The 25290-nt window shown below is 37.6% G+C and overlaps 1 protein-coding gene across 1 annotated transcript in view; it reads right to left on the bottom strand.

The window, feature by feature from the left end:
* The window catches only part of LOC130076892 (cadherin-18), a 115318-nt gene extending 91638 nt beyond the window's left edge, over positions 1-23680 (bottom strand). The window contains exons 1-2 of the mRNA XM_056242189.1: positions 23512-23680; positions 1266-1941 (exon numbers count right to left, since the gene is read on the bottom strand). Of these exons, the coding sequence (XP_056098164.1) occupies positions 1266-1514 (249 nt within the window). The 5' untranslated portion in view covers positions 1515-1941; positions 23512-23680. The remainder of the gene's footprint in view (positions 1-1265; positions 1942-23511) is intronic.
* Positions 23681-25290: the final 1610 nt, after the last annotated feature.

The following is a 25290-nucleotide window of genomic DNA, read 5'->3' as shown; positions in this document are numbered from 1 at the left end:
TAGCCTATATATTGCCATCTAGTAAAATACACTCAAATGTGGTCACTGCAAAAGTGTCCATGCTCATTCTAGACTGACTTGCTAATGGTAATAGATTCATGGCCCTATTTGCTATTTGGCACAGGCACAAAATTCATGTTTCACAAGATCGACAAGCCCATGAGGCAAACACAGGAGAACCGGCATGACTTCTAGCTAAAATGATGAGCGCTGTCAAATCTCAAACACAAACCAATAAGTCAAGCTGCAGTTCTGAGCTGCTGTTTTGCTGTACTAAGCTAACTCCATGCAAAGATGTTATCGATCAAGGCCAGCGGGTACAGACAAGTGATGGAATAAGGTCAGAAAAAGAACAAAAGGTCACTTGCTTGATTTACAAATTTATGTTGTTCATGAGGGTCTAAAATGTTTCAACATTATCTAACACTGCTGTTTATATCCCTGCTAAAAATGACACCAATAACAACAAGAACAATGTATCTGCTGGTCTTAAAGGCCGCCAAAATGGTCAGGCTGGTCTATTTGGTTTCCTATATGGTTCTACAGGGGTTATAGACAGCTCAGCACAGCTGTCCAGAAAACTAACCACCTCAATTCAGCAAAGATCACCAAACCACCTTAGGCTGGTTTCAAATCAAAATAGAGCCTTTTTGCCTTGTTTATTAGATTTGAGGTCATCTACAGTATATGCTAGTGTACTCCTGAAGTTAACCAAAATACCTTTTAGCAGATATATTCGTTAAAGTCCTTCCCTTCCAGGAGAACAAATCAAAGACTCCTCCTCTGAAGAAGAAAAAGCTGTCCGGCTGGTCTCTCAACCTGGCCAAGCTGGTGTTTAGCTTGACCATCTGAAGAAGTGGCCAAAACCCCTATAAAACTGGCCTGCTAAACCAGCTTAGGCTTGTTTTAGCTGGGTTTTTTTTTTTTGCATCCTAATTTTTGGTCCAATAGCAAGCAGCAAATCATTATTCATGGCTGTGACGTAACCTAAAGACTACCATAAACTAAAAAACACAGGAAAGTAAACTGCACACATTCTCTTCTCTCTGATTAATTCCATTAAAATAAAAACAAAATAAATAAGGTAGATGAACTTTATACTAGCTAAGACCAAGTATATATATATATATATATATATATATATATCCAGCAGGGATGGTAGGAATCAAAAACTTTGATGTTACATGCTGAATGTATAAAGTTATGTGGGTTGTAACAATTACAAAATAAAGGAATTGAAAAATTTCCAGAAGAAATATGCTTACCTTTCCTACATATTGTGCTTCTGGACCAATGTGTTCCTCTAAGACAAAGAATTGGTTCCATATCCATCCCCGCTTGGGCCGATGGTGGACCTCTGTTTCCCCGTCCTTAGTCTGGTTGTGGTTGCGAGTTGCATTGTGGCTCCTGGAAATGACTTTGGCCGGGGCGAAATGGCTCGCCTCATAACCCCTCTCCAGAAAACACAGGCACAAAAGTACAGGACACAAACAAGAGCTCGGGTTCACCTTCATGACTGCGAACAGGAGCGAAATTCCTAATATTCCGAAATGATTCCAAAAACTACAGCGAAACTCCCAAAGTTCTGCAATATTCCAAATACACAGTGATATTCCACAAATGGTATATTCCAAAGGGTATAGATGGTTTCCAAACCCCCCTCCTCCTCCACCTCCTCGTCCTCCACCCCCACCAACCAGCAGCCACCTCTACTCCTTATTCCCCCCCTCTGATGGTCGTTTGAGGGGCTTGATTTAATCAGACGTCGGACCGGAGGTCCAGAAAGCTTGAATGAGGTTCATATTTCAGTCGTTCATCTTCGAAAGGCAGTCGAAATGCATTTACATCATGCACTCTAGAGCACTCGAGGAAGAACGCAGATGCGTTCAGGCCAGGATGCAACAAACTTGTAAGATGACAGCAGCGGCCATGTTGAATCTCCTGTGAAAATATGAAATGAAATAACAATTTTAATATTTCAGTTTCATATTGCTGCATGATACCACAAGAAAAGGAACATCTCAAAAGACATTTAATTATGAGTACAGCATCAAGTGCAAGTCAACATGGAATTAAAATAGCTACAAACATTCATAATGAATATTCATAATGTCGCAAAGTAATTACTTCCCTTGATAATTTTAACCAATATTCATTTAGCTATTTATTTAGTCATATTTTCAGCAAACTTAGGTTCGATGTGGCTCCATTATGTTTCACATTGGAATTTTGGTTACTTTATTTTAAGGTGTCCTTGTTACAGTGTAATTATGCATTTAAGTGATATTAATTAACATATGTAAGTGCATGTAACATATGTAACAAGGACACTGTAAAATAAAGTGTTACCAAATATTTTCTTTTACACAAGTAAAATGGCAATTTACACTAATGGCAAACAGTTTGTCATCATTAATAACTCAGCATCCACTTGGACATTCTTTCATCCCATTTCATCTTTTATGAAAGATTTCTCAGTCGGACCAACATGAGGGAGAGCAAATGAAGACAGATTTTTCATTTTGGGGTGGAAAATTCCATTAAAAGAAGTAATTTATGATATTTCCTTACAGAGAACCAAAACAACAGATGCTTGGCACAGTAAGTCCATCACTAATTAACTCCAAGTTATAATCAATATTTTCCTGTTTAACAAGGCTTGGCAAGTTGGCATAGTATAGTACTTTTGGATTCAGTCATATGCAGTGACTGCAATGCAGACAGAACCCATTCACAATAGTTTCTCATCTTATATTATCAGAATATAGATAAGTTAATATGAAGATGTAAAAGCATATCTAATGTAAAATGATTACTTCTCAGAAAGATTGAACTTGGGTAACCTGAAATACAAATTTTCGAGTGTTCTTGGTGATATAAGGTTGCTAAACCAGGCAAGCATACGACACTTTAGTCATGCTTTGGTAATAAACAGAAGACAAACATTTAATCATAAAATGTGAGAGATCATAGTGGAGTTGCGAACGGCATATTTAGTTTAATGAATGCAGAAATGCTAATCCCTTTCTATGCACTAACAGCACTCTCATCAAGGTTTAAAAGGTCAGGAATATAATAAAATATAATTAAATGTGAGAAATCTAGAGGATTCTAAATTAGTCAATTACCACAAAGTAATTCTGACTTGACTAAAAATATGTTTATGCTAACACAGCTACTGATATTAAGGTCGTCTGCATCTGCAAATGACCGTATGCACCAGGGAATGCTGGAAATCTGATTTAAATTAGAACGGTGCATGTCAATGATGCAGGAAAAAATTCAAGGATTTGCCAAAGTGAAAGTTTTCATGCAACCATAAAAATGATAAAACTGTAAATTTTGCTGCTATACAATCTGACTAAAGTCCCTACAGTCTTAGAGATTTGCAACAATGCCATAGAAGAACCATTGAAGGTTCCCAAAAAGCATTTTAATAATCAGAAGAACCTTTATATACACTATAAAGAACCTTTTGTGGAATGGAAAGGTTCTATGGACGTTACAGGTTCTTCATGTAACCACGGATGCCAATAACGTTGTTTTTAAAGTGTGTGTATGTACATAACAGGCAAACAACTACAATTCTAAACTGAATGGAGAGAGACCAAATTCTCCACAGATGATTTAATGACATTCAAAAATAGCAATAAAATTCATTCATCTCAAATTAAACTATAAACCTGTATTTTTAATTCTGGTTCAGCTAAAGAACAAACTTCATGAGAGTTTATGTTGTGTGCAAGTGCCTTAACTAATATAAAGTACTGATATTCTCATTGAATGGGCCCTATCTACACTACAGTAAATAGAGTTTTAATAGAAATCCAATGTGTATGCATTCAACAGTTTGCAAAGGTTTCCAGCTAATTTTAGGATGAGAGAACATCCAACAACTAAGTAACCACTATATCTTGAGCATGCATGAGACTATAACTCAAAGGATGCCTCTAAAAGCATTTGGAAGCTTCCAAATCTAATACTGTCATGGGTGTCAAATCAATTAAACGGTAAACAGTGGAAATCCCCTTAAAAATGTACATGGATTAAAAATATGTTCTGGAATCTTGGATAATCCTCATGTTTGAGCAAGCTCTTCCATCAGGAAATAATGCAGCTCGCATTTAGTCACTGGTGACACCTATAAAAAGAGCTGGTTGTTAAATCAAGACTTCCATCTTCTAAAAGGGATTCAAATTGTGTATCTTAGTACACAAAAAAAGTGTGCATCCTGATCTGTCAGGAATGACTTCTCTCAAGAATACAAGTGTCAGTATTCTCAGTCAAAAAAATGGACTAACCTAACTGACTATTCCTTCAATGTCACTCAATCAATCAGCTGGATAACAAATAGCAAAGGTACACTTCAACAAAACAAGTGTACACGTGTATAATCAGTGCAGTGGTTCTCAAAGTGTGGGGTTACTGGAGGAGACTCTGAACATACAACATAACACAATGTTTAGTGAATAATGACTCACATTTAGATCTGGCCTTACACAAAGCTATAGTATGGCGTTATAAGACTTAGAAAATAGCACACAAGTTGCATTGGACTATTCTTATTGCCGTTTTTTAGAGATAATACTTGTCTCAACAGTCAATAGCCATCCATCTCCTTTTGTGGACTATCCCTTCGGATTAACTCCAACACACGTCAAGGAATTGACATACTAACGTAACGCCCAATATGCCAACAGAAGCCTAAATCCTCTTACTTAAAAGTGCCACTATTCGTAAAAGAGCACTATTTTTTATCATGAGTAAAAACATGATTATAGCTATAGAAGCTAGATTTATGACACCACTGCTTGTTACTGAAACACAATCTTGACAAATAGATTCGGAGATTTCTGTCTTTTCCCATTCAAGTAGAAGCTGCACTTGTATGCTTAACTACCTAAAAAAGCGGCCCAGAGGTGTTCCCAAGATGGCCCTGAGTGAACAGACTGGCTCTCTGAGAAGACGCGGCCGGGCATCATCCTTTGGACTGGATTTGATAAGGTATGTTTGGGATTTAAATTGCTCCGGTGTGTGTGTGTGGATGTGTGTCGGCACCTCCTGAGTTGCTCTTCAATCAGAGCGCTGATGTAATGATTGTATTCCTGATTATAATTAAAACACCCTTTCCACCCACCACCCCCTTTTCTTTTCCTCTCAGTCCATTGGTTACGGCTCACAGCTGTGTTCAATCAATGGCAGCTGGTCTCCAGTAGTGAGGTATTCATACAGCAGTGGGGACTTTCTCTACCGTCTGATCAGAGAGCAGCAGGATAGGTATTTCAAGTCATAATGGTTTAGATTACAAAATCAGTATTGGGTTCTGTCCCTAAATCTGCATTATTTTTTTAGCAGTAAAGTGGAATATGAGCAGTGTTTAGAACAGTTTCTCAAAAGAAACAGTAGAAAAACGAGTTATTATTCATATTTGGATGGGACTAGTTTTCCTTTCAATTAGTTCACATTTATTGGTAACTTTGTTTCTTGAGCAGCAAATCAGCATATTAGAATGATCTCTGAAGGATCGTGTGACACTGAAGACTGGAGTAATGATGCTGAAAATTCAGCTTTGCGTCACAGGAATAAATTACATTTTAAAATATATTCAAATAGAAAACAGCTTTTTTAAATTGTGTAAACATATAGAGGTCATTTGGGAAACCAGTCTGAACTGTGCTTAAGACAATAACATGTATGTGAGAACATTTACAAAGAGAAGGAAGACAGATAAGAACCAGAAAGACCAAAAAGTACTGCAAGTCGATAACATTAGAGCAGAGAAATGCGATGGAGAGAAAGAGAATGAGGCCTTGTGTTGCCGGGAGCGAGTATTTTCATGACCTGCTGTGATTTCTCAGTCTGGGCCTCTGCTGATATCAAACTACAGAAGGAGAGATCGGGGTAGAGGGTCAAACTACCTACGGCAGAAGAGAGAAAGACTAATGATAACCGCTGTTAGAACACATCAGACAGATGGAAGAGTATTCGGGCTAACAGTGCAGTTGACCAATTACTATGCCATAGAGTATATATTATTAAATAATGCAATTTACTTAACTGATTAATGCTTTTTTAATATTGGGTCTACTGGCAGCATTTGGTGGGTCTCTAAACTCAACAGCACTCAACTACTCCACTAAAAAACTGTGCATTTATGCATAACAGTAAACCCAAAACAATGGTCAAACAGATTAAACTGTTGCATAATTATTAATAAAATAAATCATTGAAATATTTAAATATTTTCTCTCTCTCTCTCTCTCTCTATCTCTCTCTCTCTCTGTATATATATATATATATATATATATATATATATACATACATACACATTAACAATAGAAATTAGTGCTGCACGATTAATCATATCGCAATTGTAATCGCGATGTCAAGCCTATGCGATTATATGACGCAAAATAGTGCGATTTTATATGAAATAAACAAATTAGGGCTGTTAACGCAGCATCTGTTATTTTTTTGTCATCCTTTGGCTACTGTTACATGTCTCGCTGAATGGTCTAAAGCATTCACATACTATTAAGAGCGGGATCAAGTCAAAAGAGAGCGCGCTGCCTGTGAATCTCCTGACTGAAAGACGCGCGCCATTATCATGCGCATGCACAGACCGCGCGCCAGAATACAGTTCTCTTTCCGCTTGAAGTGAACGAACAATAACACACACAATTAAGCCAAAATATAATTTGTCGAGTGTCTTCATAACATAAGAGCAGTCTTATGATGGTCGTAAGTGTTGTGAGAGAATAAGGCACGTGTGAGATCCGCGTCTCTGTCAGCAACTCTTAAAGGGCCAGCATCCAATAATGCTTTCTGTCAGTAAAGTTAATCAAAGAACAAAGGGAACAAAGAAAAACACTCACTGCTCTTGACCAAAGAACTTGTGTAGCTTTAAATAGGATTTTAGTCCATATAATTGATAATTTATGCAGCGCAGACTGTTTGATAACTTTATTCAATTTCTGTATATGTCCTACCTGTAGACAGGAAGAGCACAGGTAAATATGACATTTATTATGGGTTTATGTGAGGATTGTTTGAAGTTCACTTAAATTAAAATTAAATTAATTTTTATCCAGACATCAATGGCTTATTGATCATTATAGGTGTTATCAATCATTTAGTTGTTGTTACTAGTTTGAGTTGAGAAATACACATTTCAGAATTATCACTAATCTGTGTGTGCATTTTGCTTTAGAACCAAGCAAGTTGACTCATGAAACCATTTATTTATTATATCGCAATCGCATATCGCAATATTGACCTCAATAATCGCAATATGACATTTTCCCCAAATCGTGCAGCCCTAATAGAAATGTATATTACTAATATTGATATAGTAATAAATAGTAATATTAAATTAATTATATTTTTATAAATATTTTTTAAAATATAAAATAAACCACATTAAATTCTTACCATTCAATTACGCACATAAGTTGAGAAACATTTAATTTCTAAATAAATTTGCCATTAAAAAGTTTCTACATTAAGTCTAGCTGTATGTTTCTAACAGTTGATATATTACATTTCATCTTTGTCTATCCAATCATACACAAGTGTGTCTACTGTACATATGAATACCAAAATGTAAGTGAGATGACAGAGCCAAAAACAAGAGTGTGAGATGTTTGTACACAGATAATCTTAGAATAGACATTTAATTTTACAATACGGTAACAGCTTCAAGTAACAGGACTGGAAGAGGCTTTTGGGGAGGTGAGAAAGGTATCATTAATTACAAGATTTGTTTCTGTGTTCCTCTCTATGTTTTTGTGCAAACTAATGCATGTACACTGACTGCCAAACTCTCCCAGCTCACATCATGAAATATACATAAAAGTTCGGAAAGATCAGACGCTCACCAATGAAAGCACACACACACACACACACACATACTGAAATGATACAACTGGAGTTACATTGTGAACAAATCTCTCTCCATCACCTTATGAATATTCATTCAGCCAATTTCCAGCATCTTTTGGCAGCTGAAGGTGAGAGGGCCACTTAGACATTGTGTTTTCTGGCTGCCTGTGTTGCAATGTCAGAAATAAATCGCACAGCACCTGCAGGAAATGACACTTTTGATTTCTGAGGGCGGTTAAAAGTGAGAAGAGATCTTGCTTCCGATTATTCATGATGCCATGCAGCAGCGGGCAGCGTTCTTTCTTTTGGACTTGTGTTCTGCCCTCACACAGAGATGCCGGCTGGATGATCAGTCAATTACATGTGAAGAAACTTCTAACATTCACAAATGAGATATCCTATATAGGCCTACCTCTTTTTGTCTGGATGGCAACGAGATCACAGAGCAAATGGAGACTACTGTTTATCAGATCGTTTTTTTTTTTCTCCTGAGAGAACACCAAATTAATCCAAACTTTAAAAAAGGTGAAAATAGAGACCAGAATAATCTCACATAAAAGAAGGGGGGGGGGGGAAAACAGGCCAAAATAAAATAAAGAAAATATTATACAGAAAATGCATACCAGAGTAATCTCACATAAAATAAATATGAAAAAAAGTAAAGTAAAATAGAATAAGATAAAATAAAACAGAATACAATACAATAGAGACCAGAGTAATCTCACATAAAATAAAAAGGCCAGTTATTTGAAATGAAATGACATGAAATAGCAACTCCTCCATCTTTCTTCTGTTCATCGGAGCATATTACTTGACCCCATCTCACTTATTGTTTTTTCTCTTCTCATTGGATCATGGATCCAGAGCAAAGTGACATCTTTCTTGTTCTGTTCTTCTGGCGTGTCTGCAGCCATTTTAGAAGACAACACGAAGGCACGAAAGCCAGTCTAAGCGACATTCTCTGTGCGGGTTTAGTGGCCTAAATCACTCCTGCATCCCATCTGCCGCACGTTTGATGAAGAGATTGAGCGGGAGGGGAAGGAGAGAGAGGAAAGGAAGGAGAGAGGGAGGGGATTCTCCTGTCTTTCTCATCACAGAAGGAGGACACTGCCTCTGAGACAGTATCCATCTGCTACACTCTGCAGAGAGCCATTTTCACTCTGACAGTCTATTTACCTTTAAAACTCTCTTCATCTCTCTCTCTGTTTCTCTCTCTCCTCGTCTTATTCCCTTGCTGCATTGCAGCACACGTTGAGTTATGGTTTCACTGATATCATGTAGCAACAAAAAGCTCTTAAATGTGCAGTGCTGCCCAGCACAAGTCCTACAGTATGTTGGGATGGGCGGAAGCTCTACTGGTTGCACATCACTGAACAGAAGACTGTAAGATTTTGGAGATAGATTTATCTCACACCTATCCACATGCAGGAATGCTTAACAACATTTACACATTCGAACGATTAAGAAACAATGCGAAAATACAGAGCGGAGTGTGACCCAAACAAGTCAAGAAGACGAGGAAGAACTATGCACATCACTGAATGCTATATTCATGTGGCTAATTGTGGACTTGCAATACATATTTAGTGGTGTGCAATTACAGGTTTGTTCTAAAGATGAAATTACTGTTTACAAACACAGTCTCAGTGGCTAATGGCTATACTTCCTGATTATTCAGATTAACGTGCGGTTTAAATTGAGCTGAAAAAGAAAAGAAAACTTTTACTAAAGATCAGTATGGATTTGGGCTTCTTTGAGTTTAAATCACATTGGTTGATTATAATAATGTATAAGAAAATGTTGAAATTAACATTAAAAAAGATTAATAAATTCTTTACCAGTATTTTAAACAGTTAGTTCATGCTATGTTCATGCTATGTTAATTCATGCAAATTTTGACAAATTTAATTTTAATACATTTAGTTTTTGCATTTAATTTGGATGTTGTATTTCAAATACAAACTCTAAAAAATAACAGCCTACAAGTAATACTATTAATAAAAAAAAGATTTAATTCACCTCATTACATTTTTTATTACGGTAATCATTTTACATTATTACTTGTTCTTAAAAGTTTTTATATATAAAACTTATTAAAAAATTAATATGTTCAAAGCATTGCACCATTACACCTCTTTTGTGTATGTTATAATGTTAACACACAGTGTGTGTGTGTGTGTGTGTGTATATATATATATATATATATATATATATATATATATATATATATATATATATATAAACACACACACACACACACACAGAAATAGAGAGATCACATAAAGAAAATTCCATGGAAGAACATTATAAATGAATGCATGAATATTGATTTCAGTAACCTACGTGTTTCCTGCCGTATGACATCGTTCGTTTGCTCATGTGGGCAGTTCAGGTCCAAAACCAGTTTACACCCGAATCTGATATCGGCCACATTTAAAAGATAATGCTAACAGCCAAACACAATTTGAGCAATAAACCAGATTTAAGCCTGTAGGCCTGTAGTGTGAACATAGCCTATGGCAACTGTTCTAACTTCTTTCTCACTCTTAGTGACATCTCTCTTTCCTCCCCTCGCATAACATCTCTCATATTATTCCCTATGTGTGATTCGTTCTCAGATCTGTGAGGCTGAATTAGCACCTGACTCTCTCGCTCTCATCTGTGTTTTAATACACACAGAGAGCTCCCTGCTGGGCTCTGAGGTCTTTAACAACATTTTGGTTGCTAGGAAACAGAAAAGCATCATAAGAGGGCCACCTCTATATGCATATATTCATACAAAATGCAAGATGAGATACAGTGTATTTTGCCTAAATACAGTATACAATATAATGGAAAAGGGTCTTACACACATAATACCCCTGGAGGGGTTCATTTTGCGATAATGACCGAATGACTGTGCACTGTCCCGCTCATTACATGGCTATATACAGATGCATGGTAAAATCACCTAGCGCTCAACCTACTTGTAGCTTTTCATGAAAAACATGAAAACACCTCTGGGCTACTTAGCAAACAATCTAACACGTCTTTATCAGTAATACCCTTTCTTCCACGGTACACGTGCTCATGCATCACTTGTTGGTTGGGCCTAGACTCATGATTCGCCACTGATGATCAGCATGTGAAATGAATAAATGATACATAAATGGAAAGACGGAGAAAGAGAGAACATAAAGGCTGAAGCTGAAAGGAAGCCCTGGGGATCCATGCCGAAAGATACAAAATATTATTAAATCATGATGTCTCTTAACCGCTATTTAAAACACAGCCCATTCAAACCGAGAACTAATAGACACACAAATTCAAACAGTTTCAAGCTCTTTATTTAGCTCTATTTTATAGTATACAGTCCTATACAATATGCTGTGCTTTTTTATAACCTTTAGATCTTAGATTTCAACATCAAGTTGCATTATTCTCTCCATGAGCAAGTAAAATAACGTATTAATGCACACACAAATGTTTCCCTATAGGTGACCCTCGAGAGCCAGTTTTGTCTCTGGGAATCTCTGCAGGGCGCCGACGCCATTGGAAATGGAAACAGCGTCTCTCTTTTTTCAGCACAAAGAGCTCCCAGGTGCCCATAGGTGATGACTTTCTGCCCCGGATCTCCTGCTATGTGTCAGATGTAATGTATAAATAGCCCGTGAGCTGTTCGATTCGTCATGCTTCTGCCCTGTGCAATCGTAATGATTCACACAAGTTTAGATGAACACTGCGAGGTTGGACGGAAAAGTCAAATGGCCATAAACAGGAACAACACTATTGATTATGACAACCGTCTGAGAACCCCTAATGTTACATCATGACAAGCGATACTAATGCATGATCAATGGCTCTCAATGCCGCTCTGGGTTATGAAACTGGTCTGATGATCTTTATGATCTTTGCACACAGCTGCGGTCTATTGAGTAGGTGGATTCTCAAAAAGAATGGTTTCAAAAAGGGTTTACATCCCTTTGCAGTCACAGGAGAATCTTTAGACAGTGACATGGCTCTTTGGAATCCATTTATGTATTTGCGTTTCAAAAACCCAAGAATACACTCTCAAAAAATAAAGTTTCCAAAAGGTTTTTTTTTGTTTTGTTCACAGCAGTGCCATCAAAGAATAATTTTTGGTTCCCAAAAAAACCTTTCAGCGAACAGTTCTTAAAACAAACTTTTTTTTTCTTAGTATGAAGAACATTTTAACAATCTAAAGAACTTTTTGTGCAATGGATGTTAAAGGTTCAACATGGAATCATCTATGACAGTTCAGATTCAGTCTAGAAGCAAAATAATTATTTAAGAAATATAGTAATGTATCTATAAATGTTGTCTATAAACAAACTTTATAATACAGTATAAAAAGCTCAATTAATCTTGTATATATTTAATTTGGTCATTGTATCTACATGTCAAATTACCTCTTAGCCACACAGGCTGTTTTGTTATATAATTTATAACCCAATTATACCACAGAGCGCAACCCATAGCCATTTAGTAGATACTTTTACATTTCCAAACCACAGAGAGTGCTGCTCGAAACAGTCTGACTGACGAGAACAGATCAATTTGGACACAGATGGATCAGTGAAACAAGCAGTGATATCGGGATGTGCTTCACTCTAATCCAGTCTGGCATTCTCCAGTCGCTCTGTCTAGTTAAAGTTGGGAAGCACAGTCTCAACTCAATTGTTGGGAAGTTACTTTGAAAGTACTTAGCATGTCAAACAAGTTAACCCGTAGATTAGTTTTTTAATTTTTTTTATTATTATTCTAGTCTATTAGTTATTAATTTAGTCTTTTTGACTTAACACATCTTAATATCCTTGAAACAAGACACTGCATAAGCTATTAATTGAACTGTATTTTTGTCTTGCACTGGCAGGTTTATGTAAATTTTTCATTTTTAATCATAATTTACAACATTACTGTTTTTTTTTCAGTATTTTTGAATGCAGCCTCATTGAGCATAATCTAATTATTTTAAAAACAATTAAAAAAATCGTACCGACCCCAAACTTGTGAACAACAATGTACATATTATTTTACCTTTATTTACATAACTGCGCTTTATGCATTACAGATTGTTTCATAGCAGCTTTACAGTGATCAACAGTTAAAATACAATTAAAATAGTAAACAAATTGTGTCAAAATGTTTGCCCAACCCTTGGTATAATAGGTTATGTGTAGAGTAAACTGTGAACACTATTCACACTTATTTGTAAGTGCTACTCTGTAACAAAATGGCCAAGTGAAATGAAAGGCTGTGTTTTGAGTCTTCAGGTTCACAGCAAGCAGACATATGACTGTGGTCTCTAAAATAATCAACATTGGAGTTTAGGGTTTCTATTAGTGCTGTCAAACGATTACAATATTTAATCGCGATTAATCGCATCAATGTCATAGTTAACTCGCGATTAATCGCAATTAATCGCACATTTTTATATGTTCTAAATGTCTCTTGATTACTTTTTGTCCCATTATTTTTTCTAATTTTAATGCTCTTATCAACATGAAAAAGTGGATCGGCTTGCTTTGTGCAAATGTTTTTTATTAAAAACAACTTTGTCATATACTGTGTTCAATTTCACACTAACGTTCTCACTTGGAGCAAATAATCTCTCAATGTAACACTGTCCATCAATAAAAGGGTGAAAGAAATACTGACGAGGTCCTGATATTGACGAGGGGGCGAAGAATTCGCATTAGCTGTGTGTGTGTGTGTGCTTGGCCATCAAGTGGTATTTCATAGTAATAATACCATCAAGTGGTATTTCATAGCAATTTTGACCGCGGTGTGCGCGCCGCTGCTCTTGCGGTTTGGTCGACGAAGCAACAAAACTTCCTCGCACGGCGCAAGCCATTGAAATTAATGGGTTTCATAGCGCAGCGCATGCCGCGTCCAGTTGCAAAAGCATGTGAAAAAAACTACAAAGTTTGCAAGGCCAAAAAGACCGTTAATCGCGCGATAAAAAAATGAATCGCGTTAAAATGGGTTTGCGTTAACGCCGTTAATAACGCGTTTAACTGACAGCCCTAGTTTCTATATGTTAGAAACATAACATGTTTCTTTTTCTGTATATCTGCTTCACACCTTCGAACCAAACCTTCTTCAGAGTTTGGGGCACGCTCCCCGTAAGCATCTCTGCTGTTCTTTCTTTGCCTTGTAATCTACCGCAGCCTGCTCTCATATAGTCACAGGTGGCTGTACATGTTCGGATGAGTGTGTTATTCCAAAGCAATTAGTATAAATGCACGTTTCCCCTGCAGTCTAATTTACAGCGTGATGTGTGAAGTGGCTTTTGTATCTCACGAGTGTATGGAATGAGTATGCATGTGTGTGTGTAAAAATGATCCTAGTGAACATTAGTACTGACATTTTTATCATGGCTGCCTTTTTCATCTGTTCAGTCAATCCAGGTTATTCCAATCCGAAAAGACTGCAATAAAAAAACGACATGAGACTTAACAGAAGGATCCGAGGCCAAAAGCATTATAAAGTATTTCAGTGCATAAAAGAGTGTATTATTCACCAACAACCCAAACTAGTTTAGCCAGGTACTGAATGTGCAGAAAAGGCCTGGACTGCATTTTAATCAAGTCATTATCGTTATTTTAAATCATATAGTGCTTTATACAATGCAGATTTCTTCAAAGTAGCTCCACAGTAATAAACATAAAAATACTGTAATGATCAGTGATGCAAACTTCATCAAATGAGACAAAATAATCAACTTCAGCTGTAGAAGACAACAGTGTTATTATTCAGTTCAAGTCACTTGCAGTAAGTGTTGATTCAGTTCAATAACTGTGTAAAGTTATTTTCTAAGCAAACTTTCTAAGCTTTTAAAATGTAAATTTGGTTCATCATAAATATAGTATTCACATGCTGCAAGTTACACAATTAGCACCAATGGAAAGCATTCTGTAATAATGCATTTAAAAAAAAGTTTGAGTACATTCCTATTCAAAATTTTCAATCTCAAAAGAAGAAAAACAAAATGTATATATGAACAAAATTGTTTGGGCACTTGTGATCTACAATACCTACAGCACGCTATGTAAAACGCTTATTGTGAAAACACTTTGCCTTAAAACACATTATTGATGATGCACATTATCTGTTGGCGAGCATATACGCCCAGAATATGAATGAAATGCGCTAAATGGTTAAGCGATGTTTTATATACATGGTTTTATGGAAAAAAAAACGTTTAACGAGAAACTGTGCTTTGCATTTATATTCTGGCTTCATCTGCTTGCCTGTATAAAGTATGCATCATCAATAAGGTGTAAACTGAATTTGGTCTTTTCCCATTAGTACTTTATACAAACCTGGTAAAAATGACAGGTGGGCATTGGAGAAAAGCCTTGTTTTGCGCTACAGGCATTTCTAGAAGGGTGTGACATCACATCAAAACTATGAATAGATCCTGGAAGCAGAATTTATCCTCTGCATTTTACCAATACTGATATGCATCATTTCTTTAGTGAATTGAGCATAGGGCTGTGCGATATAGCAAAAAAAAAAAAATCACAATATAATGTTTCATATCGGTATCGATAATTATTGACATTTTTTATTATAACCTTTTTTTTTCATTTTTTTTTTATATCCACATTATTAAGGCAAACAACAAATTATATTGGTTTTAGCAGTCAAAAACTAAAAATGTAAACACAAATATCTTCTTTATGTCTTATATTAAGATAAAAAAGTAAGTGTTAAAGAAACTCTTGAACTTAAATAAAATGTGTGCAATGTAAAAGTGTAAACGCAGAAAAATCAAGGCCAACTTGATTTTGAGGTAGATCAACATCTGTAATACAATTAAAAAAAAAAAAATTTTTTAAAAGAAAACTTATTTTGAAATAAGTGAGAGTTTTCCTACATCTTGAAACTTTTCGTTTTATAAATGGGGGTAATCTTTGAAGGATGAACAAATAATGTTTTGGTCATCACATTAAAAAATAACATTTAAATATGATAATATTTGAGTTTTGAAGTGCTGGAAAAAGATGTGTGATGTACTTGAAAGCATTTTACTATTCCTGCCAAACCATCATGGTTACAGTTAGTGTTACTACATTAAATCCATGGTGAGTGTTGCTGATCTGTGGACTTAAAGCCTATAACTAGTTCATTCACGGCACAATGTTTCTCCTGGTTTCCACGCCAGCGCTGTTTGATCTAATAGAGATCTCCGGTTAATTTGAATGCTTCTCACTAGATCTCGCAGTGATGTTATTACTAACTTCAGAGGCGAATTCAAATGCTTTCTTTACAGGTGCTTTCAAATGCTTTCTCAATGCTTCACTTGATCGAGATCGGCTCGCGCTGCACTGATATTGATGGTTCAAACTAGAGCCCGACCGATATGGATTTTTGGGGGCCGATGCCGATACCGATATTAGGGAGTAAAAAAAGCCTGATACCGATATATCGGCCGATATTATTTATGTGTATATTATAATACAGTAGCAATATTATTTATGTGTATTATAGTACAGTATACCAGTCAAAAGTTTGGACACTTTCCTATTGGTGTGTACAAACTTTTGATGGGTACTTTACACAGTAGCTATAAACAGAATAAATATATTTTATAAACACGTTTTGCAATGATCACTCAAATGTGGTAATCAAACACTTGTGTGACACAGATATGTAATGGAGGCAGGGGGAATGATAGAATGAGAATTATCCAGCTGAGCTGTAACCAAACTAGTTTGCATTGCATGTTATATTATATTATATTATATTATATTCTAAATACTGTTGCATAATCTTCACTAACGACTTTGTCTTTTAATTTAGTCATAACTATATCAATAAATATATAAAAAGTGTCACTGACAAAACCTTATTATCTTCTATTTTTACTCTTAATTCCTCTAATCTCTACCAGTGGAGGAAGAACTCAGATCTTTTTACTAAAGTAAAATTAATAATATCATAATGAAAACGCTTTTAATTACATATGTACAGTACTTTTATACTATTTTAAATAATTAGTAAGCAAAACGTACTAAACGTGAAACTAGGCTACTCTTAATGCAAAATGGCCCTATATAAAGTGTTATAATTATATAATTTTTTGGAATATTGCTTGATGTTGTAACGTAGCGTTATCAGGCAGAATGAGCTTTAACACTGTGTCTACACTGGACGCGGCCGTTATTGCTCGCGTCGCAACAGTTTACCCGAGACAAAGCAGAATCAGTTTACTGTCGGAGATCGCTCGCGCCACGCATTTTAATCAATGTTTTATCAACCAATTGCCTTAATAAATAAGAAGTAGGCCTAAATATAGCAGACAATATAATCAGGACTTCTCAGCTGCGCGCTTGCAATAGTCACAAAGCTCACATACGTGACAGAGGGTTAATTCTGTGAATTACACTGCGCAAATCACAAGTAGGCTACTACCCACCGGATGAAGAAGGGTTGGCTCTCAGTCTCCACAGGCTACATAAAATATTCATTTTATTTTATTTTATTTTTCGTGTTCGCATTTATGAGGAAAAAAACATGTTACAGACGCGACAGTTCAGCACTACGGACGTGAGCGCTCTGAAAGCGGCACTAAAATATGCTTTGAAACTTTCACATAGACATCAAAAAGAAAGCACAAAACCTTTCGTTTCAAAATGAATTTCGTTTTGTATTAATTGTATCTTAATTTTAATCAATGTTTCATCAACCATTTGCCTGGATTTAATTTATAAGAAGTAAATTTAGCAGACGATAGATAATCTCGACACGGAGGCGCCTGCGGGTGAACTGGAGCTCGTCTCATGAACCGAAACTCAGCGTATAGACCTGAGAATTGAAATATATCTATATTGAAATGTCTACTTTTAAACAGAACAATTCAAAACGAAAGACAGACAGACTCATGTAATCGTATGAAATGTGCATTTCTCTCTGGCACGCGTTCACTGAAGATTGCGAGTCAGCATCGTCAACTTCATCTTTGGCTGACACTGACTGAAAACACTTGTTTATTAATAAACAATTAAAATGTCTCCTTGCTATATTTGTTGTATTCATAATCATTACTTTTGCCAGTTCTTGTGACAGCTTTTAGGTGCTTTATTGGCAGCGCCACCCTTACATGAATCACCGCACCCGCATTTTTTTAAATATTCATTTATCGGCCATTATAAATGCCGATACCGATAGTTAGGAAAATGCCTAAAATCGGCCGATAATATCGGCCCGCCGATATATCGGTTGGGCTCTAGTTCAAACTGATAAACGGTCCGTGAAGCACAAAATAACGAGTAGCGCAGTTTCGTTCCGCTTTCATTACGTTTGCCATTTGATGCAACGTTGTGGCGGTCGCGAGAGAGATTATTGACTTGCATGAGTCTATGAGTATGTGTTTTAAAGTGAGCCATATTCTGTTTTACTGAGTTCTATCTCTCTCATAACTTGTTCTGTCATGAGAGCTACTGAGGAGTGAGGCTCATGGGAAATTCTGAGGAAGGAGACCAGATAAATATGCATAAATGCTGGGAGATTTCAGAAATGACAGAGCGAAAGATAAAGAGTGATAGAGAGATAAATGTTGTGATATAACCTTTGGTGCGGTAAACAAATCAGTTTTATGAATATAGTATTCCATAAAATACCAATGGTGCCGTGAAATGTCTTAAAGCCCTTAAATGTAACACAATAAATGAAAAATGAAAAAATAATGATGGGGTGAAAAATGAAAAAGAAAAGGAGAGGGGAAGGAAGATGAAGGAATGCGGAAAGGGAATACTGTAGATGGAAGAGAATGAGAAGGAAAGAGGAACAAGGAAGTCAATGAAAGGGGAAGGGGAAAGAAAGGAATGGGAACGTGAAAAGGGAAAAAAATAAAGGGACAGGGTGAGAAAGGAAAAGGAAGAGGGAAAATAATGAAAGAGGATGGAAAAGGTGAAATAAAAATGGAAAGGGAAGAGGAATGGAAATGAAAGGGGAAGGGGAAAATACACCGAAGGTGATAAGGAAAAGAGGAACATGTAAGGAAAATGGAAAGGAAAAGTTGAAGGGGTGAGAAGGTAAAGGGTAGCAGAAAAGAAATTAAAGGGAGCGGAGGAGGTGAAAGAAAAAAAAGAAAGGAAAAGGGAAGAGGAAAAGAGAGGAAAAGGTGAAATAAGGCAAGAAGGGAACTGGAAGGGAAATGGAAATGAAAGGGGAAGGGGGAATTAAAACTGCAGGGAGGAAAAAGCAACAAGAAATGGGAAATAAAACAGGAAAAGAAAAGTGAAAGGACCAGGAACGAGGTTGAAAAAGATAAGGGAAGATATAAAGTAAGAAGGGAAGGGATGAGAAGAGAAAGGGAAGAGGAAAATAAATTAAAGGGGAAGGAAAGGGTGAAAAAAGGGAAAGAGAAGAGGGATGGAAATTAAATAGCCGAAAAAGAAAAGTGAAAGAACTGGGAAAGAAGTTGAAAGGGAAAAGGAAGATATAAGAAGGGTCAATGAAAGGGGGGAAGGGAAGGGATGCGAAGGGAAAGATAAGATGAAAAAAATAAAAGAGGAATGAAATGAAAAGAGAAAAATAATTAAATGGAAATGGAAGGAGAAAAAAAATGTCTAGAGGGACAGGAAAACAAGGGGAAAGAAAAGGGGAAGAAGAGGGTTCAGGATGAGAAAGGAAGTCTGGTACAACATATAGAACAACACATTCAAGATAGAGAAGAAAAGGAAAGACAGAAGAAAGACAAGGAACAGTAGAAGTAAACAACGAAAGGATGAAGACTGCATGTGTCATCACTGGCTCTCTGAGATCCATGCTCATGTTTCATCTACATTCTTCTCTTTTACTGAGACAATTCGGTACTTTCATGTCACCCATAAGCATCCTTAACAATCTCACACAGCAGGATAATCACTTCATTGCAATGTTGCTCTCCTCAAAGTGCTGTTTGAAATCACTGCCTCAACACTTAGCAATAAGCCACACAGTATTTGTCTTGCGCAGACATGCTAACACAACAAAACAGAGAAGTATAGACATTAGCCTCCTGCAGGCAAAGCCAAATCAGCCTCCGATGCTAGTTTAATTCACGCTATTAATGACTTTCTGTGAACTGTGACACAGGCAAGTTTTAGCATCAAGAGTATTTGCTTAATTAAAGGGCTACAGGAAGTAATGAGCTGTCTGGACTAGAAAGCTGTGTATTCCTGCTCTATTAGGACGAGTCAGCTGAGCGAAAGATGAATTAGAGGAGCAGTATCACAGGTCTGAAGGTTATAACATCTCAAGGGTTTCATTCACTAACTGACACTTTGGTTTTCTTGCTTTGTTTGGTGTGAAGCGCCTTTCAGAAGTTAACAGGGTGAAGGTTCAAAGATTGATATATTATGTGGCCTCTATTTAACACCGCATGTTCTCATGAGAAGACCCTTCAAAAATGGTTAATTTGGATGTTGGTGGCCGCATTTACTAATGTCTGTAGACTTCTCTCAATGAAGCACTCAAATGGCCATTGGTACTGGCAGAATATACTGTATATCCAGATGGAAATTCCAATCTTTGAACCTCTGAAACGCAGTTTGTGAAAAAAAAAAAATATATAATATATATAATATATATACAGGTCCTTCTAAAAAAATTAGCATATTGTGATAAAGTTCATTATTTTCCATAATGTAATGATACAAATTTAACTTTCATATATTTTATATTCATTGCACACCAACTGAAATATTTCAGTTGGTCTTTTATTGTTTTAATACTGATGATTTTGGCATACAGCTCATGAAAACCCAAAATTCCTGTCTCAAAAAATTAGCATATTTAATCCGACCAATAAAATAAGTGTTTTTAATACAAAAAAAAAAGTCAACCTTCAAATAATTATGTTCAGTTATGCACTCAATAGTCAGTACTTGGTCGGGAATCCTTTTGCAGAAATGACTGCTTCAATGCGGCGTGGCATGGAGGCAATCAGCCTGTGGCACTGCTGAGGTGTTATGGAGGCCCAGGATGCTTCGATAGCGGCCTTAAGCTCATCCAGAGTGTTGGGTCTTGCGTCTCTCAACTTTCTCTTCACACTATCCCACAGATTCTCTATGGGGTTCAGGTCAGGAGAGTTGGCAGGCCAATTGAGCACAGTAATACCATGGTCAGTAAAACATTTACCAGTGGTTTTGGCACTGTGAGCAGGTGCCAGGTCGTGCTGAAAAATGAAATCTTCATCTCCATAAAGCTTTTCAGCAGATGGAAGCATGAAGTGCTCCAAAATCTCCTGATAGCTAGCTGCATTGACCCTGCCCTTGATAAAACACAATGGACCAACACCAGCAGCTGACATGGCACCCCAGACCATCACTGACTGTGGGTACTTGACACTGGACTTCAGGCATTTTGGCATTTCCTTCTCCCCAGTCTTCCTCCAGACTCTGGCACCTTGATTTCCGAATGACATGCTGAGCAACAGTCCAGTGCTGCTTCTCTGTAGCCCAGGTCAGGCGCTTCTGCCGCTGTTTCTGGTTCAAAAGTGGCTTGACCTGGGGAATGCGGCACCTGAAGCCCATTTCCTGCACACGCCTGTGCACGGTGGCTCTGGATGTTTCTACTCCAGACTCAGCTTCCGCAGGTCCCCCGAGGTCTGGAATCGGTCCTTCTCCACAATCTTCCTCAGGGTCCGGTCACCTCTTCTCGTTGTGCAGTGTTTTTTTGCCACACTTTTTCCTTCCCACAGACTTCCCACTGAGGTGCCTTGATACAGCACTCTGGGAACAGCCTATTTGTTCAGAAATTTCTTTCTGTCTTACCCTCTTGCTTGAGGGTGTCAATGATGGCCTTCTGGACAGCAGTCAGGTCGGCAGTCTTACCCATGATTGCGGTTTTGAGTAATGAAACAGGCTGGGAGTTTTTAAAAGCCTCAGGAATCTTTTGCAGGTGTTTAGAGTTAATTAGTTGATTCAGATGATTAGGTTATTAGCTTGTTTAGAGACCCTTTTCATGATATGCTAATTTTTTGAGACAGGAATTTTGGGTTTTCATGAGCTGTATGCCAAAATCATCAGTATTAAAACAATAAAAGACCTGAAATATTTCAGTTGGTGTGCAATGAATCTAAAATATATGAAAGTTTAATTTTTATCATTACATTATGGAAAATAATGAACTTTATCACAATATGCTAATTTTTTGAGAAGGACCTGTATGTATGTATAATGATATCATTATTATCTTTATCATGGGTTCATTTGAATGCACTATATTTATAAATATTGAAATATTTATATATACATACATTATAGTACATAGGTTTAAACTTGGGATCACTCAAAAATAACAAAATAAAATATAATAATAATTATAATTATTTGTTCATATTGTTTTTTTTATTTATACATATTTAAATGTTTTTATTTACATAGAATTCATTAGGCCTATATTTCATAAGTTTTAACTTGACTAGAGTCTATTATTATTGTTGTATAATAATAATACATTATTATTATTATTATTATAAAGAAGAAGAAAATGTGTTAGTAGCGTGGTTTAGCATTTAGTGCATGTACTTCAGACATGTTGAGCAGAACATGCAGGTTTGAATCTGCCATGCATGTCTTGTCCATTCCTGCTCTCTATCTAATGTCTTTAGTTTTTGACTAAAAGTGGCCTCACAGCTCCGTCATGCATTGTGAAAATGAAGTAACAGGATGTGAGGAATCACTCAATTTTCCTTTTGGAAACGACCACATCATTTCCATACGTAACTAGGCCTGTATGTCACTCAGCTGAGGGTGTTTTACACAGCCGAGCGCTGTTCTCTCCTGAGAATCAAATCCCTCTCAAATCCTACAACCAACTCCTCTGCAAAGTGGCCCAAATTGAATCATTTCAGAAGAAGGAGCCGAGAACGAATGCTCACCACACACAGCGGACTCAAAAAGCTTTCTTTATCTCTTTTCACGGTCGTTTTCTTTCTATCTCATGAAATCTTCCATTTAACCCACTGAGAGTCCGACAGCACACACTCTGTATCGAACCACAAGCATCCTTTCAGAGGCTGTAATAGAGCAACCCTGTCTCGAACAGCTCTGTGTGTGTGAGGAGGGTGTACCAATGAGAAAACAAGCTGCCTTAGAAGAAAAGTGGCATGAAGCAGAAAGACAGACAGACACCACACACACACACACACACACACACAGACCGTGCTCCAGCAACTTCTTCTCTGGCAGTGGAATCTGCCCAAACATTATTAGCATTCATCATGATCTCTCCCTCTCCTTTGGTCTGGGTGACGGCGCGACCCTGGCTCAGAGCTCCAGCCGAGCTCTGGATTTTAAGTGCGTCTGTAAGAAGATAAGCCTTATAAGCCGCAGACACGCACCTCTCAACTGTGTCTGGGAATCTGATGAAGCGCACATCATCTCATACGCGGCTGAACGGAGTCTGTAGAAGGTTTAGTTCACACGGCGCAGCGGGAGATACTCAACAGATACTGAACACACTGAATACAGATCTCTTTTATCCTGATGTCGACTGCTTGTCTCCTGCATGCTTGAATATAGTAGCATTTCTCAATTTCTTTAGTCGGACTTCCTTCAGATAACTCACTCTTCTCTCATACTACACAAAACACATTCGGTATGATGCACAAGAATAGAAAATGTACCACATTACCTAATGATATAAGTCCACAAATGTCTCTGTGCCTCCGGTGCGTTCCGTAAAGTTTCCAAACAGACTTTCCGTCCCATGCGTACCATTGTCACCGTGTGTCTGCGCTCCCTTGTGGAGCATGTGCTGCTCTGATCGGATCAGGATGTGTGTGTGTGGGAGAATCCTCTCTCACTCCTCCGCTGCAGCAGCTCAGGCAAGCCGAGAGATCCGATTGGCCGTCTCAGAGCTCACGGAGCGTCCGTCATGCGTGCGCCAGCCCTCGTTGCTTCTCGTGCTCTCTTTCTCTCTCTCTCTCTCTCTGGCTCTAAAACCGCCTGCATACACTGCATGCATACCAGTACAAACCATTAATTTCATTTTCTTCAATCATATTAATATTATCACCACTAGTTTTTCATTTTCTTCATTGCACAATGCAGATTTTTCTCTGTCCCCCCTCCCCTCCTGTAAGGTCTGTCTTTTTTTTAAACATATTTTATTACTCTCCACTCTTATTACTCTCCAAGGCTGTATTGGCACTGTCATCTAATCTTTTCATAAAAATATACACTCACCTAAAGGATTATTAGGAACACCATACTAATACTGTGTTTTACCCCCTGTCGCCTTCAGAACTGCCTTAATTCTATGTGGCATTGATTCAACAAGGTGCTGAAAGCATTCTTTAGAAATGTTGGCCCATATTGATAGGATAGCATCTTGCAGTTGATGGAGATTTGTGGGATGCACATCCAGGGCAGGAAGCTCCCGTTCCACCACATCCCAAAGATGCTCTATTGGGTTGAGATCTGGTGACACTGGGGGCCACTTTAGTACAGTGAACTCATTGTCATGTTCAAGAAACCAATTTGAAATGATTCGAGCTTTGTGACATGGTGCATTATCCTGCTGGAAGTAGCCATCAGAGGATGGGTACATGGTGGCCATAAAGGGATGGACATGGTCAGAAACAATGCTCAGGTAGGCCTTGGCATTTAAACGATGCCCAATTGGCACTAAGGGGCCTAAAGTGTGCCAAGAAAACATCCCCCACACCATTACACCACCACCACCAGCCTGCACAGTGGTAACAAGGCATGATGGATCCATGTTCTCATTCTGTTTACGCCAAATTCTGACTCTACCATCTGAAGGTTTCAACAGAAATCAAGACTCATCAGACCAGGCAACATTTTTCCAGTCTTCAACTGTCCAATTTTGGTGAGCTCCTGCAAATTGTAGCCTCTTTTTCCTATTTGTAGTGGAGATGAGTGGTACCCGGTGGGGTCTTCTGCTGTTGTAGCCCATCCCCCTCAAGGTTGTGCGTGTTGTGGCTTCACAAATGCTTTGCTGCATACCTCGGTTGTAACGAGTGGTTATTTCAGTCAAAGTTGCTCTTCTATCAGCTTGAATCAGTCGGCCCATTCTCCTCTGACCTCTAGCATCAACAAGACATTTTCGCCCACAGGACTGCCGCATACGGGATGTTTTTCCCTTTTCACACTATTCTTTGTAAACCCTAGAAATGTTTGTGCGTGAAAATCCCAGTAACTGAGCAGATTGTGAAATACTCGGACCGGCCCGTCTGGCACCAACAACCATGCCACGCTCAAAATTGCTTAAATCACCTTTCTTTCCCATTCTGACATTCAGTTTGGAGTTCAGGAGATTGTCTTGACCAGGACCACACCCCTAAATGCATTGAAGCAACTGCCATGCGATTGGTTGATTGGATAATTGCATTAATGAGAAATTGAACAGGTGTTCCTAATAATCCTTTAGGTGAGTGTATTTCTGATA

This window comes from Rhinichthys klamathensis, unplaced genomic scaffold (genome assembly GCF_029890125.1).
Source record: "Rhinichthys klamathensis goyatoka isolate OS25496 unplaced genomic scaffold, OSU_Roscu_1.1 h1tg000706l_1, whole genome shotgun sequence".
NCBI lineage: Eukaryota > Metazoa > Chordata > Actinopteri > Cypriniformes > Leuciscidae > Rhinichthys > Rhinichthys klamathensis.
Note: the sequence above shows the minus strand (reverse complement) of the source record. Positions and strands in the feature narration are given on the sequence as shown.